This window comes from Acanthochromis polyacanthus, chromosome 20 (genome assembly GCF_021347895.1).
Source record: "Acanthochromis polyacanthus isolate Apoly-LR-REF ecotype Palm Island chromosome 20, KAUST_Apoly_ChrSc, whole genome shotgun sequence".
Classification (NCBI taxonomy): domain Eukaryota; kingdom Metazoa; phylum Chordata; class Actinopteri; family Pomacentridae; genus Acanthochromis; species Acanthochromis polyacanthus.
In genome coordinates, this window is record NC_067132.1 from 3,747,576 (window position 1) to 3,764,379 (window position 16,804).

Consider the following 16,804-nt stretch of genomic DNA (forward strand, 5'->3'; position numbering starts at 1 on the left):
AGCAACCTGTGATTTTCAGTGATCCCAAGTGCATGAACATGGTAGGAAGATGAACTGTGAATAATATCCGCTCTGCATGTCTTATAAAACTAAATGTGCATTTTATTCATTAACTGGAATAAATTATAACTCAGGATACTGTTAGTGCAGAATGTGTTTAAATATACTACTAGTCAAAGGTTTGGACACAGCTTCTCATTCAGTGGCTTTTCTTTATTCTCATGACTTTGCAATGTAGATTCATATCGACAATGACTTAAGCTGGCATACAAAAGTGGCGAGTGTGCATTTCCTCCATCAACTCAGGCTGTTTGGTGTCTGTAAAAATATTCTGTAGATTTTCTACAGACCAACAACTGAGTCTGTTATGGCATGGCATCATCAGCTGGTTTGGAAGTTGGCCTGTGAAGTCAGAAGCTCAGATACTTAATCCGTTACAGACAGCAGGAAAAGTCATCAGAAGTCCAGCACCTCTAACCCTCATGACCTGTTTGAACAAATGACCCTCAGAGAGGCCCATAATATTTTATCAGACACCTCTCATGCGCTGCACCCAAAATACATTCTACCAAACTCAGGAAGAAGGTACAGGGCCCAACTATAAAAACACAATCGATTCATCCCTCTGTCAGTGAAGCTCATTGGTGAACAGAAGGACAGGAGGCCCGTCAGGTCATCCAGATAACTTGTAACACTGTAAGGGTCGTATCTATTATTTTTATATGCATAATGCTGAGTTTGCACATTGCACTTTTGTTATTAACCAATGTAACAATACATTGCACTTTTTTCTCTTATTTTTATTCTGGATGTTTATTTTATTTTATTGTATGAGTGAATGTGTTGACTGTGCCGTAGACCCCTCTGTCTAAGGGAGGAAAACAAACAGACCGTGACCTTGATTTGTATTCTAGATTCTTCCAAACAGCCACCCTTTGCACACTCTTGGCATTCTCTCAATCATCATGAAAATAAAGAAAAACCATTAAATGAGAAGGTGTGTCCAAACTATTGACTGGTAGTGTGTATTGCTTCTATATTTCTGCGAAGGTAACGTGTCACTTCCTGTTTTTCTGACTATGCTGCTGTTTACAGCTGTTCACGGCTCTTTCTTAGATATCGTTAAACATTGCACTAAAACTGTCTGTATAATCAGCTACCTTCAGTTTACTACACGGGCTTGGTGCCAAATGAATTACCGTAATTGATCTTAAATAGAAGTTGGTGTTTGGTGTTGATCTGCTAGATGAGCATCTAACAAGCTAGAGATGGCCTCTGTTTCTCCCTCTGCTTCTCTCTTTCTGTCTTGCTCATGGTGGCGTATATTTAGCTGCTCACCCGCTTCTTTTCGTGGTCATGGTACTAGTAATAAATGTACTTTGTTTGCAGTTTTGGAGCACAGCTCTGTACCGTGTTAAACAACCTAGTAGCTGTAGCAGCTAGTCAGCCCCCGGGAGCTGGGTGTTGTGCCAAAAAATGATCTTCTGCCAAAAACTGATGACTGCTCTGTTTATGTACATCTACAGCTACTTGTATGTGGATCAAATGACCTTAACATGCAACTTCAGATATCTGTATCAGAGGTGACAGCATACTGCATTTACAAGCAGTAGAACCGGTGTACTTGTGTGAGGTCAGCAGTAACAGTAGAGCCAGCCAGAGGATCATCGGCTGCTCACTGCCTTCTCTGGAGGACAAACTCAGTTCCCACTGCCTCAGTAGAGCATCAGACATTCTTAGGACCAATCCCATCCTGGACACTATCTGTTTGACCCACTCCCCTCAGGTAGACGTCCATCAAACCACAAACAGACTGACAACAACTTCTACCCCGGACCACAGGAGAACTGAACTCTGAGTGCCTACGAGCAAGTGAACTGAATTTAATTGAATCTACTCACTGTTAATTTACTCACTGTTATGTTTACAGAATCACAAAATAGCTACACTTTTGTAACCTTTACCTTATGCACAATGTATTTGTTTAAATAACTACACGTCTACCTACACGACTGTTCAAAGGTTAGGGGGTCAGCCAGGCAATTCCATGTTTTCCATGAAAGCTCCCACTTTTATTCATGTGCTAGCATAACTGAACAAGGGTTTTCTAATCATCAATTAGCCTTTCAGCACCATTAGCTAACACAATGTAGCATTAGAACACAGGAGTGATGGTTGCTGGAAATGTTCCTCTGTACCCCTATGGAGATATTCCATTAAAAATCAGCTGTTTACAGCTACAATAGTCATTTACCACATTAACTATGTCTACACTGGATTTATCATTCATTTAATGTGATCTTCATTGAAAAAAAAAATGCTTTTCTTTCAAAAATAAGGACATGACCCCAAACTTTTGAACGATAGTGTATGTTTACATACAACTACACCTTGCATGTAATTTTTGCACTATTTTAAGCCATTACTTTTTTGTATATGTTCAGCAATGTAGACCATGCAGAAATGCAACAGCACTGTTGTGGTAGTTCTCCATACACCAAATAAGCTCTCTTTGAAAGAATAAGCTATCCCACTGTCTACATAGATACACATATAATTTTCTACTAGATTTTTATATTTTATATTTGCACATCTCCTGTACTTTTAAAACTGACAGGAATGCTTCTTAGGTGTGTTGTACACTGCAATGAATTAATGATATTATATTTTGTTCGCTCTTTTTTAACCGATCCGCTCACTACATGTCCTCAGATTCCGTGTTTCAGCCAGCTGGTTCTCATACCCACCTCATCCCACTCTATTTAAGCCTGGTATTAGCTTATGTGGGCATACAATTGTTTATTTTTTGCTATAAACTACTAAAACACAGCAGCCTTGAATGCAATAACAAGGCAATAAATGGCACCGATTGACCTACAGTTAATTGACAATTGCCGAGTGCGTGTATTAATGCATACATGTAATCAAGACAAACACTGGCTACTGTTTTATATTTTACTACATAATTACATGTTTTTTCATAGTTTTTGGGGCTGCACAGTAGCGCCGTTGCCTTGCAGCTAGAAGATCACCTGTTTGCATCCTGAAATCTTTCTGCATGGAGTCTCCATGTTCACCTGTACATGTGTGGCTTTTCTCCAGGTTCTCCAGCTTTCTCCCACAGTCCACAAACATGCTGAGATTAATTAGTAACTCTAAATTGCCCATATATGTGACTGTGAGTGTGATTGTTTGTCTCTGTGTGTAGCCCTGTGATAGACTGTTACCTGTCCAGGTGTCTCCTTCCTTCACCCTCAGTCAGCTGGGATAGACTCCAGCCCCCATGACCCTAATGAGGATTAAACAGTGAAGAGATGATGGATGGATGGGTTTCATAGTTTTCTTGCAACATTGTAAAATAGTACAGGAAAAGAAAAAAAAACACTCGAATAAGCTACGCGTCCAACACAGTATTAATCAAAAATGTTGGATGTGGGAGAAAAGACTTGGCTGACTTCAACCAGTGCCAACTCATAGCCAGATGACTGGGCTGCAGGTCATGATGGTCATAATGTTTTACCTTGAAAATATAAATCATTGCATTTCAGTTTTACAATCCAAATGGTTGCAAAATATCATCATCAGCAAAGTTGATCCTACAGTTTAGTAATAATGATTTTAATAGGAGTTCATTCGTCGAAAAAAATGTGAATGTTTCATTAAGAAATCAGAAATCTGCTGAAATCATGTGTGCTCATTTTAGCTTACATTGATCAGCATTTAACCCACCTGATGTCTATAAAGGACATGCACACAATCACATGAAGCAGGTTACTCATCTCCTACAGTCATGTGAGACGCATTCGCACTCAATAAGAAACCACAGTTAAAGTCTAATAAAGTAGTTAGCCAACTTTGGGAAATTGAGATGCACTTTATGATTGTACTGTCGGGTCAAAGTCTTGGGAGTGGGCATTAGAGTGTGGCAGCGCATAAAACCCCTTAGTTGAAGTGTTTAGAGAGTTCAGACAGCACTTCTCCTTCCCATGGCTGGGATACGGGGCCTGGCATGGCTGTTCTTCACTCTCATTTTCCTTCTTGTAGGACTGCAAGGAGAACCAAAGGACACAGCGCAAAGTAGAAGGAAGAGGGACGTCAGCGATGACCAGTGAGTCGGGCTTTGTAGAGATCAGAGGGATGGATGAAATGTATTACTCATATATTGCTAATTATGTGTAAACATGTTCTATCATACTGTCAAATTCTGCAGAGGATGAGGTCTGTCCAGGCAGAGTCTCATAGTGTCGCCTGATTTGATTGTAGAACCCCAACTCTGATTGATTAAATGCAACTTTCTAGGGCTCGCATGCTGTCAGATAATGGCCATCTGGTCTTCACAACTGGTGACAATAAAGAGATCCGCTTCCAGCCTTCAGCATCAGGCCGGGTCAAAGTGGGTAATGAAGACCTCATCCCGCTTTTGAGTCAGGTAAACCACATTTTTTTCCATTACTTTCAAACATCAGCCTACTTGATGTGATGAAATATAACAGAAGTGCTTCTGTATGTTTGTTTTTACAAGAAATCTATCAATCTAAATTGTGTTAAAAACAGAAATAAAATTAACCTCTAACTTCATTATGGCATAAATCAAACTGCATTTTAAAAACATTCTTTCACTCACCATCCCAAGAATAACAGCAAAAAAGACGGGACTGTTAAGAGAAACAGAAATGAATAACAATAAAAATGATGTGTGATCTGCTAGTCTTAGCACATCAGTTTATTCATAAAAAGAAGATAATCATTCCTAACTGTCTCATTACAACTTCTTATCACTTTTACACAACCATAAGCTTCCTGCTACTCATATGAGATGGTTAATAATTCACAGGTTAGGAAGCACAAACAGCACGGCCAAAGATCTGCAAAGTCACGTCCAGCCTGAGCTTATTTTGTTTTACTGCAACCAGTGAAGAACTGCTGAATATCATTTCCCATCATTGTCTCCCCTGGATGTCTTTTAGTTGTCCTCTGGAGACATGGTAGTAGAGTCATTAAAATCCCTCTAAATAATTCACTCCAAACTCACAACACTAAACAGTGATTAAAGTTATTTAATCAAAAATAGAATTAATATCTTTACTTTCTGTTGTGTGACAGCAGTAAAATGCATACTCACCTTCTACTTCTTCAATACTCAGGCTGTGGTATGTGAGTATGTGAAACAGATAATTGATATGAAAGTTGCAACAGATAAAAGCTGTGTTCATTTCATGCAGATGTATCTTGTCCATGTTGGTTTTGTGGTAAGGCTTTTGATATGACATTAGTTATCTAAAATAGTTGAACCAATGGTTGCACCAAACATATGAACCTTTTTTAAACCAGGAGAAATCCCAGTGAGATTAACTACCTCTTTTCTAAGGGACTCCTAACCACAATTACAAAATTACACGGTTTAAACAGAGTTAAAACACGAGCAAAAAACAAATAAAAAAGATTAAATTTACAAGCAAGTTATGAAAACCAAGTGCATGTTGTGGAGGCGGCCTCAAGAACTCGCAGTTTGGATTTAAAAGCGCTCAAGGAGATTAACTCAGTTAATTTCCAGTCTTTCTGCAGCAAATTCCATTCAAAATATGCAGTGTAAACAAAAGCCTTTTTACCCAATTTAGTACAAGCATATGGAACTGAAAGGAACAGAGAGAGTAAAGATCAGAACTTTTCTGTGCAGTTAAGAACAAATGTACGTAAGCAAGCAATAGTCCAAGTATTGCCTTATATATGAAAGTCTACAAATGATGGATCATTCTGGGGGCTAAAGCAGCCATCCAACCAATATTAAAACTTGCAGTGGTGCGTTGACACTTTACAGTTCGTAATAAACCTCAGAGAAACATGGTAAACACTGTCAACTATCCGAAGACATTCATTTACAAAAGATCTCCGTAATCCATCACAGACAAAAAAGTCTTAGCAACAAGCTGCTTTTTTGCATAAAAAGAAAAACACAACTTTTTTCAAAAATAAATAGCCAATTTTAGCCTCAGCTTCTTCACGAGTTTCTCTGCATGTGACTTGAAAGTGAGGAAGTCATGAGTCCAGACACCCAGGTGTTTATATATATCAACCACCTCTATTTCATTTCCCTCTGAGGGAATCATCTGTGGTTACTTCCTAGAACTGGAAAACAATATTAGTTTATGCACTAAGAGCAAATTTCAGGTGAAGTAATGAGTGCTGGGCAGCAACAAAGGCTTTCTGTAGGGATTCAATGACCTGAACAAGAGTTGATCCACGGTTCTTTAAAGAAACAACTTTCTTAGCTGAATAATACCTTTACCACCAAACATCACTGGAATAAACGTTCCTTACCATCACAGTGTAAATGGGTGAATAAAAGCACAAAGAAAGAAACTGTCAACTCTTCCAAAAGTGAATGTCAAAGGGTTTTTGGTCTCCACATGGTCCAGTTTCTTGTGAGGCTGGGATCCAAAACAAGAGAATGTGATACAGTCGCTGAAATTACAGGATTTAGTATATTCTATACATTTCACTCAAAAAAAGTTATGAATAATAATGTCTCTGTTTAAACTGTCTGATTTTAGATCAAAGTCAACAAAGAAGACATTAAGGACATTAAGGATAATGGAGGAGCCCTTCCCCCGGATATCACCAACCAGCTAAACCAGCTTGATACCAGAGTAGGATGAGGTCTCCTTTTCTTCATATTTTAGATTCAATTTATGAAGCCACTGCCATGAAACATATACCCATGTTTCTTCTTAGGTGTCAACACTTGAGAGCAAAGTGACTACACTAGAATCGGTAAGAGGTTTAAAAAATGTTTCTGTCATGGCACAAATCAACGACTGTTTCACACGTCATGTTTTCTCCTGTTTTCTCCTGCAGACAGTCCAGGCTGCTGCTTGCAACAGTAATCCCTGTCAGAATGGAGGAACTTGCTTGACTTTATTAAACTCATACCACTGTGTGTGTCCCACCAACTGGGCTGTGAGTCCCATAGTATTGTTGTAGTGTTGCTGTTATTGTATTATTGAATATATGGTATATGCTGTATTGGTAAAATATATCTCTATACAGACCAATAATTCAAGTAAGAAACAAAAATTTGAATTAAATCAGTAGCTGAGGGCAGAAGACAGGGGGAAAAAAAGTCTGACTCCTCGAGACAGGCCTTTAAAATTAGGTGTTGATGATTAATCTCAAAGTCAGTTCAGTCGACAAGAAGTTTTCGTGACTTATTTTAAAATACATTTGCATTTAATTCTATTATCAAAACCCCAAAGACATAATGTGAGCATAGGATTTTAGTGACTTGTGTCCTTATACCAAGGACTTAAACTGGGATCTATACTGTAATTGTTAGGGTGACCTCACCGGGTCATTAAAATTTTGTCTCATCAGCAGTAAGGGTATCAGTATTGTCCTGATTCTGAAAAAGATGTCTGTCTTTCTCCCATTCTTTCTTCTGTCTCTCTATGCATGTCTATTAGGGTCCAAACTGTGCAACTGATGTGGATGAATGTAAGGTGTATTCAGGAACATTGCAGGGTTGTCAGAATGGAGGAAGCTGCGTCAACACCCCTGGATCATTCACGTAAGTCTTAAGACCCATCCTCTCACTTACACATTACCCTTTTGTAAATTTCTTGTACATTTGTGCAAGATCTAAACTGTTCACTGATCAGCAAGGATAGGTCTGTCCAGATGCTTGTATTACACTCATTCTAAAGTTCCAAGAATGGCTTTCAATCAAAGATCTAACATCCATGACAGCCACTGACAGTCAGTGCTACTTCTACCCTTACTGTATGTTGTCTGAATAATGTTTCTGTTTATGTGCAGTTGCACTTGTTCTCCCGAATGGTCTGGGAAACTCTGCACTGAGCGTTACGATGACTGCAGGAATGCAGGACAGAACCTTTGTGTACATGGCATATGTATTGATGCAGACCGGGTCGTAACTGGACAGGTAACTTGTCTGAACCATCATTTTGATATATAACAGTTTAGCACTTCAAGTTTTGCAAAGAAAAACTGCAAAAGTATGTTCCAAGAGTTTGGTAGAAGCACAGGTTAATATGAAACAAAATACTGAGCATCCTGCAGTCTGATTAGGTCAGTTGAAATGCTGCTCTGAGAGGTCATTAAAGCCGGTCTGTCTCCTCTACTTAATGCTCTGATAATAGGCTTGGGCTGGGTTATGCACACATGCCGTATTTCACAAAAGCCATTAACTATAACAGAATACTTCAAAGATTATGCCATGAATAATTTCTTATTTATTCGCTAACTTTAAAGAATTTTCTCATGGCTACAGATAGCTCTTTAGGACTCTGGCTTTATCACAGTATAATTTACATTATAATATTATATATCATCTGCCTTTTATCACAATTCATTGTTACATCACTTTGTTATCCCATTTCACAGCCTAAATACCAGTGCATTTGTGAGAGCGGCTGGCAGGCTTCCTCTGACAACCCAGCATGTGTGGCTGATGTAAACGAGTGCAACCTCTCCAACAAGCCCTGTTCCACTAACCCTCTGGTTGACTGCTACAACACTCAGGGTTCCTTCTACTGTGGAGCCTGTCCCGCTGGTAACACTCGCTATCAACTCATACTTGGCTATGCTAGCTCACTAATATTTGCCATATTGGGATAAGAACACCAGCTGGAGAGTTGGTATATTCAGGTAAAATAATCAGGTCACAGCAGTAACAGTAAATGTTAAAAGAGCTGATTAATATAGTATGGTTGTAGCCAGAAGTTTGGAACAATATCTTATAACTTTGCAGGGATGAGTGTACAGGTGTTCAGTGTTTTATATGTTAGCATGTCAAGCATGTTAAGATGTGGGCATTAGCATTTAGCCCAAGGTGTTGCTGGGCGTGCAGACACTTAGCAACCTGGTCACCACAAATTTACCTTCCTATACTATGCTACATTAAATTACATTTTGTTGTATGTAAAAAATGTAATTTCTGTCTTGTTACATGGTGATAAAGGCAGCCAGTTTTAAAGTACGACAAAATGTAGGTTTAACGTAACCCTAACCGCCTTTTGCAATAGATGAATTGGAACGTAGACTTGTGTAAACCAGCTGAAGAACTATCACTGAAAATGTGACAGACTGAAGAAAAAGTAAAAACAATGAACAAATATTTAAGACTAGAAGTATGACATTTTGTCCAAAGATGCTAAGTCTTAGAGCTTTAAAATTTAAATTAACTTTCAAAGCATACTGAAGCTCCGATTTACCAGTTTTGCCTGTCCTAATTACATAACTAGACCAGCCCTCAGTAGATGGCAGAACCATGCCCATGAACGGACATACACACACACATACATACTTACCAAGCCAGCCAGCCAGATACCGAAGCGAATGCAGTAACCCCACTGACGTACACGTCAGGCGTGGTTAATTACATTTGGGGATATTTTCTTCATACTTTCTTCTTCTTCATGATGTTGGTTGTTTGTTGAGATGGGACTTTTCAATTGTATGGTTTCATTTAGCAGCACTTAGTTTTTTAGCCAGTGTGGCGTACATCTGAGAGTAAATAAAACACAAGCAAGGATCTAGTCAGGATTAAACAACCTGGGTAAGAGCCACAAAGCAAGTCCTGATTTATCACCCTGGTAAACAACAGAATGGAGGAGAATATTCTATATCTGTATTATCAATAATGCATATTTTTTAAATGGAATATGAAGTCTATAACATGTAAAAACAATGGTCGTCCCCAATTCACAAACCCCACTCTCCTGGTTGAAAGCCCGGTGACTTAAATCACTACCATGCCTTCCTTCTCTGAATCTGAAATTTATTCATCTTTATTTTACCACATTTCTGGAAACATTGATATACATTGTAGTAGCGGCAGTAGACAATGGACCTATTCTGTCATTTATTTAGAACATGTTGCACTTCTACCCAAGATAGGCAAAAAATGATTAAACATTTTATACGTACTAAACTTGACGCTTAATGTTGTATGGATCAAAACAGCTGGTTCACATTGTTGGTGCTTTGGTCTGCAGCAATATTAAGGTTGGTGGTAAGTGTCAAACTAACATTCACCCAAATGACAGGACGCAGCAGAGCACTGATCAATCCTATTCACTTCACCTGCTGTGGCTGATTGGTGTGCAGTCATACAGTACATGAATAAAGAAAGTGAAACAAATACTCTTCTTCCTCTTTCTTATGTCTTCTAATATGTCTCAGGTTGGCAAGGCAACGGCTATAGCTGTCAGGACGTGAACGAATGTTTGACCAATAATGGCGGCTGCTCCACTACTCCAATGGTGCAATGCCTTAACACCATGGGCTCCTTCCACTGCGGATCCTGCCCTCCAGGTACGAGAGGAGAGAACATACCTACAGTTCTGTGAATTCTGTATGGCTGCCAGAGATGGTATGGCCTGGATACCATGTGATAATGTCTGCCTTTTCACATTCAATTCACTGCTGGATTTGCTTGTTAAAAGCTTAAAAACTATTGAGGTCCTGATGGGATCACACAGTTTTGAGGGAATCTTATGACATGATGACATCTCATCCACCACAGATTCATCTTGTTGCCTATCTAACGCAGGCATCAGTTTGGTTCAGTCTTGGTGGTTCACGTGAAAAACCTCTGAGGTGGTCATTGATCAAGCAAGGACAAGTTTTCTCTCCAGGATCGGTAGCAAAAGCCGAAGCAGATGATATGTGCAGCTTCTTCAGAGAGCATCAGACAACCATGGGACCTGAGGCCCTCAAAAGAAGCCATAAGTCTGGCTTTCCCATATCTCCCCATAGAGAGTAAAGGCACTAGGATTCTTTCATAAATGCCATACAGAGTTGAGACTTTGCAAGTTAAAAAATCTGGATAATCCTTAGAGAAACACAATGATGCAATCAATAGGCCTAGCAACTGGAAGACCAGCCTCCTGCTTCTCTGCAAGAGAGAAGACACTAAGAATATCATACCTTCTGTAGGGAAGGAAGCAAGGTGAGCAGCTCCTGCTGGCAGACACCAGACAACTCTTTGTAACTGACTTTAAGTCCCTCCATGGCCTTGCTCCTTTATATTTATCAGAGCTTTTAACTATCCATCCCTGCAGAGCCCTCCAGTCATCCTCGCAAATGGTACTTGATGTGCCTAGGTCCCTTTACCAGCAGTGGGATGATTGTTGATTTGCTGTTGCTGCTCCGAGACTCCCACTTGAACTTTGACTTATCTCTGACCTGTCGCTCTTTAAGTCAAGACTCAAAACCCACCTTTTCAGATGTGCCTTTGACTCTGAGAACTGTTTTGTTCTCATGTTGCCCAGAACGCCTCATTAAATGTTACTGATTCATCTGTGCTGCATTTTGGTTTTATCTTTTTATTGTTTTTATGGCTTTTATGGTTTTACGGTTTTACGGTTTTATGGTTTATATGGCTTTTACGGTTTTATGGTTTTACGGTTTTACGGTTTTATGGTTTTTATGGTTTTTACGGTTTTGTGATAAGCAAATCGTATTGCTTTGTTTTATCATGCTGTTGGAAAGCACTTTGGTCTTCTTTTATGTTGTAAGATGCTCTATAAATAAATTTTGATTGATTGATTGATTGAACTGGGCATGGACCAGTGTTTGGGAAGAATTCTTTTTAGGGCTGGTATTTTTTTCTAACCCTAGCATTAACAGCAAGGGTTAGACTAGATATGACCAGATATTCAAAAGGTCCTCTTAGCTGCATTGACATGACCATGAAATTCTGGCAGATAAGAGCTGTCGTCATGAAGTTTTTCACACTTAGGGGCCGTTTACACGAGGACGCTTGCAGGTGAAAACGGCAAAATATTTCAACAAAACACCCTACCGTTTATACGAGGACGGCGTTTTGGGGGCTTGAAAACGCAAAAATTTGAAACCGGCCTCCAGAGTGGAAAAGTTGAAAACGCTCCGCCTTTACGTTTCCGTCTAAACAGCAAAACGCAAAACTTTGCCGAGATCTGACCACGTCGCGTACGCGATTACGTCACATACGTGCTTTGGTTTGCCGGCCGGTACAAGGAAGTAAACAAAGATGTGTGATTATTTCCATCCTTTGTACCTTCAAGCAACTCTGGCAGCTCTATGTACACTACAGGAGTCGTACCAACAAACGTACAGAATCTGTACAGATTCCATTCATGAACATTTACCGCGGCGGAGATCCGAAAAGGGAGATAGTACGCATGCGTGTAGACATGGCAGAGTTTTATCACAGCGCCACCCAGCTGCCTGGCATGCATATCCAATCGAATTCCACACACTATAGAGTCACCGTATATACGCAGATTTCCTTCAAAACCGCTCGTCTAAACGTGAAATGACAAGACGCCACTTTTGCGTTTTCTGTTAGGATGGTCCTCGTATAAACGGCCCCTTAGGTGTTCTTTATAGCCACTCCATGCCTAGCCCAGAAGTGTAATGATAGACCACCATTCTGGTTCAGGTTAGGCACACCGTTCCTTCCAATCTCCCCCCTCCGGATTTCTCCATCTTTGCCCATGTGAGTGTTGCAGTTCCTCTTCCTGGATAGCAGCCCCTTTTATCTATATCAGACTGAGTCTCCAGACACTCACCAGGCCTCGATCTCCCTCTTCTGATCAAGATAGTTCCACTCCTTATCATCAAATTAAATGAGGTTCTTTGAACTACATACCCCTAAATATATTTAGCTGACCATGGTGTTCAATGCTGGAGTCCTGCCATGTTCAACCGATTCTAAAGTTTACCAGTCAGACTCTGTACAAAGGTTAAGAAAGGTCGATGTTAAATTTCTCTACAGGGTTTTAAAACTGATAGTGAACTTGGACTGTTAAAGGGAAAAATCAACATTTAAATGTGATTGTTTTCTGCTTGGCTACTCATCAGTTCTTTTAACATTATAACCTACCAGGCATATTTACTAACCAGCCCAGCAGTGTGTGATTGTGAAAATTAGAGCACAACACATCATCCATCTGATTATGCTGGGCTTCATTTGAGCCAATTATTGTTGTATTACACTAAACAGAACGAGTGGCAAAAAGTTTTAGTATTTTAAAGCAATCTGCTATTCAGGGATGTTGGGTGTCAGGTGATCAATACATAAATTTAGCTTGGAAAATTAATTTAACTGTTTCATGTTTAGCTTAACACATACAATACAGCTGAACAGATGTTATTTATTTATTTAGGATTTGTTGACCAACAAATGTGCACGTAAGGGGCTCCCCTTATCTTGACCAGTTGAGGACAAGTTGTGCTATACAAACACAAATTGTGCCTAAGTTTACAGACTCCTCTGATTGTGCAGGTTATGAGGGAGATGGAAGAACATGCACACAGACCAGTATTTGTTCTTCCAACAATGGAGGCTGTCACCCATTGGCTACTTGCTCCTCAAGCCCAGGTAACACAAACATACGCATGACTTCTTTTGCTGTATCTGCACCAGCTGCATGGGAAACATTATTTGCATTTAAACTGATTACAGAGAATAATTAAGAATCAAAAAAATCTGATGAATGACCTTTTAGAGCATCCAAAGTGTTATTTAATGAATTAGGAGACTGTTTGTTCAACTTCATGTATGAGACGTGTAATATGACCGTGTTTTCTTCCTCTTTCCGCTCACGTCTCCTACATCCACCAGGTTCAAGCCTTCCTGTATGTACCTGCCCACCAGGCTACACAGGGAACGGTTATGGACCAACGGGGTGCACTGAAACCAGCCACGTTTGTGACACCAACAACCCCTGTGTTAATGGGCAGTGTGTGGTGAGTGTGTCAACGTATGCATTGGAAATTGCTTAATTAGATGTACATTACAACCAATCATTAGGTGAGAGATGGACAGACAACGTGGCTCAGCAGGTGAAGCCTTAATCCTGTCACCTCCTTCTCTCTGTTACATTATGCTTTCATACAAACTCAGGACTTGGTTGTGGCTTGTTAGACCACTCCTTATGAAAGACAAGTGCAGCTACACTGAAACAGACGTCAAGTCACCTGACAGCCCATCGTGACAATAATCACAGATGAACGATTACATGTGTTCTGTGTGATTTGCTACATGGATGTTTTTGGATCAGTTTATTGTAGTTTGTGGCTTTTCATGGAGTTGTCCTTTGATATGATAAATTAAAGGTAAAATTAGAAACATTTTTCTCTTTCAAAATTTAAAATTTCAACCCGAGAGTGTTCCTGGAGGACATAAGACTTTTATTTACATTTGGGACATTTTTCAACATTTTTAATTTTCTTGTTGAAATTGAAGGTCAATGAAGTTACCATATATAGTTCTTTGCCTTCCAAGAAATGTATAAATAATCACTTAGCACAACTACTCAATCACAAACATGTGAGTTTCGTCAGCTAACCACAGTTGGTTTTGACGTTTCGACTGCAAATATGGAAGAGGGCCGAGCCGCAAGTCCGTCTTTATCCAACTTTGGAGAAAGAGAAAGTTTGATACGTTCCAGGCCTCCGCTGATTGGTCAAATGCTAAGATGTAGTGTGCTGTAATGTGTACTGATCTGATTGGCTGGGTGAAAACCACATGCTTCTGTACCTCACTGAGAGGGGGGAGCAACGCCATATTTAATGTGTGCGGAAGTTACTAAATATGATCACTTGCCAGATGATTATAAATCCAAAATCAAATCCCTTTGTAACATCAAACATACGAAACATATTTTACTGCTGTCACAGGAGACCACCTCAGCTCCTGGATACATTTGCAAGTGCAACTCTGGCTGGGAAGGAGAAAAATGTGACCAGGATATTGATGAGTGCTCAAGCAACCCCTGTCAACATGGAGGAACCTGCAGCGACAGCGTTAACGGATTCACATGTACCTGCACTGCCCAGTGGACCGGCCTGTTCTGCCAGACCGCACAGCAAGGTATTGGCTGGACAACAAGTCCAACAAACAATAACTCAACACTTACACAACAGCACTCTAAAACTACACATATAAAGACAATATGGAAATGAGTGAATACAGAATTGTGGCAATGAAAGTACAGCCATGGCCATAAGTTTGGACACAAGTACCATGACGCTTGTGAATCTTAGAAAATACCACAAAATTGTCACTTACAATACAGTACACAACTCCTGAGAACTATATTAAGTTTCATATTTAAAAAAACATCAAAAGAGTTTGGTGTCATTTTGTTATTCTTACCAAATTCGGTTGTGAAAGTACTGCATTTTTTTTTGTTATTTTCTTCTAATATTATGTTTTGGGAACAAAGTTGTTCCAATTGTTGGAATTTATTGATAATATTATATCCCTTGTTGATTTGTTGACTAATTAAACTGGTGCTGTCAAAAAATATTAGTTATGTTCTGTCATAGACATCAAAACAGACATAAGTCATGCTGTGTCCAAACTTATGGCCATGGCTGTATGCAAGTTTGATTCTGAAAGTATGTCACAGATAAGCAGACGGAATAATTGCTGAGATATCTGTGGAAACACCTGTGAGAACGGTTCAGTTAGAATCACTTTTGAAAAACAGTTTCAAATAAATCTCTGTGTACGGTCGTGTATAATTAGTTATGTGACAATCACTGTTAGTCTGTCCGTTAACAACAATAATTTATATACAGCCATGCTGTGACCTAAATATGTAGCGGAAGCTACCATGCAAGGCGCTAACCACGACCCATTAGGAGCAGTTAGGAGTTCGGTGTCTTGCTCAGGATCGAACCAGCAACCCTTCCGTTACAAGACGGCCACTCTACCCACTGATCCATTAGTCAAAAATGGACAAATTTTCAGGGAAGGTCAGAAATGACACAAGGAAGAAGCGATTAGATTTAGGCAGTGATGCAGCTTATAGTCTGGATCCTCGGATTCATTAAAGATTTCTGTGTCACTGACAGATAGTGGTGTGGCGTCACTGTAACCATGACAACAAGTGAACACTACATCAGCTGCCTGCTGATGATCACATGATTTTGATCCTACTACAAATCCACCTGTGAGGACTTATATGACTTATTGAAAATGATAGAAGGAACAACTGATTTCATTGTAGGGGGGTTTCCCATCAGTTCCTGCTGCCCGCTACATATTTAGGTCACATGATTCAGTATCCGTACATAACGTACACATGCAGAACACACGCCTGTGCTCAGTACAAGGTCATTTTGTTTGTGGGTTCACCTATATTAAATGGACACATTCTATGTAGCTGTGATTTCTGATCGTCAATAACTAATAAACAAATGCTGCATTTCCACAAAAAAATGCTGTATTTGTGACAATGCCATATGGGGGAATGAGCAGCCTTGGAGGAGTGCTGCGCTCTCTGAGTGCTTTTCTTGTATTGAGAATGAAGTCTGTAATTCAGAGCTTTTTTAGGAGATTCTTGAACTACTGCGCTTTCAGAAAGATGGTCATTGCAGCTCTGATTAATGGTACTGTGGCTTGTTCTGTACCTTCCTGTTTCTGCTTAAACTGCATTTCAACATATTTTTTAGTCAGTCACTGATCTTCCTGCATCCTTCTCTGTGTGAAAAATCTCAAAATCAAATTTTTAAATTCCTTTGACAAATCTTTTCTACATGGAGCCATGGTGCAGACAGACAAAGCCTGTATAGCTTTGAAACTGAGAAAGTTCTGATGTTTACAGGCTGTTTTACAACCATCTTCATGGAATCAGACAAACTAGAGATCACAGGTGTGCTCAGTTTAGTTTCAGTCTGACTTCCTGGTGTTTTCACTGTTGTTACCTTAAGTTTCTACTTTGGGCTTTGTATTTTCAGTGTGGTATTTCTAAAGTATTTGTTTTCGATTGGTCAGAAGTGGAAATATTCT

General features: G+C 39.6%; 1 protein-coding gene across 1 annotated transcript in view; it reads left to right on the plus strand.

Annotated features, from left to right (window-relative positions):
- Nucleotides 1-3,896: 3,896 nt before the first annotated feature.
- cubn (cubilin (intrinsic factor-cobalamin receptor)) overlaps nt 3,897-16,804 on the plus strand; it is a 95,489-nt gene continuing 82,581 nt past the window's right edge. The window contains 12 exon segments of the mRNA XM_051940038.1: nt 3,897-4,108; nt 4,300-4,429; nt 6,552-6,647; nt 6,733-6,771; nt 6,856-6,957; nt 7,461-7,564; nt 7,813-7,939; nt 8,401-8,569; nt 10,201-10,332; nt 13,289-13,384; nt 13,628-13,752; nt 14,686-14,878. Coding sequence (XP_051795998.1) covers nt 3,987-4,108; nt 4,300-4,429; nt 6,552-6,647; nt 6,733-6,771; nt 6,856-6,957; nt 7,461-7,564; nt 7,813-7,939; nt 8,401-8,569; nt 10,201-10,332; nt 13,289-13,384; nt 13,628-13,752; nt 14,686-14,878 — 1,435 coding nt within the window. The 5' untranslated portion in view covers nt 3,897-3,986.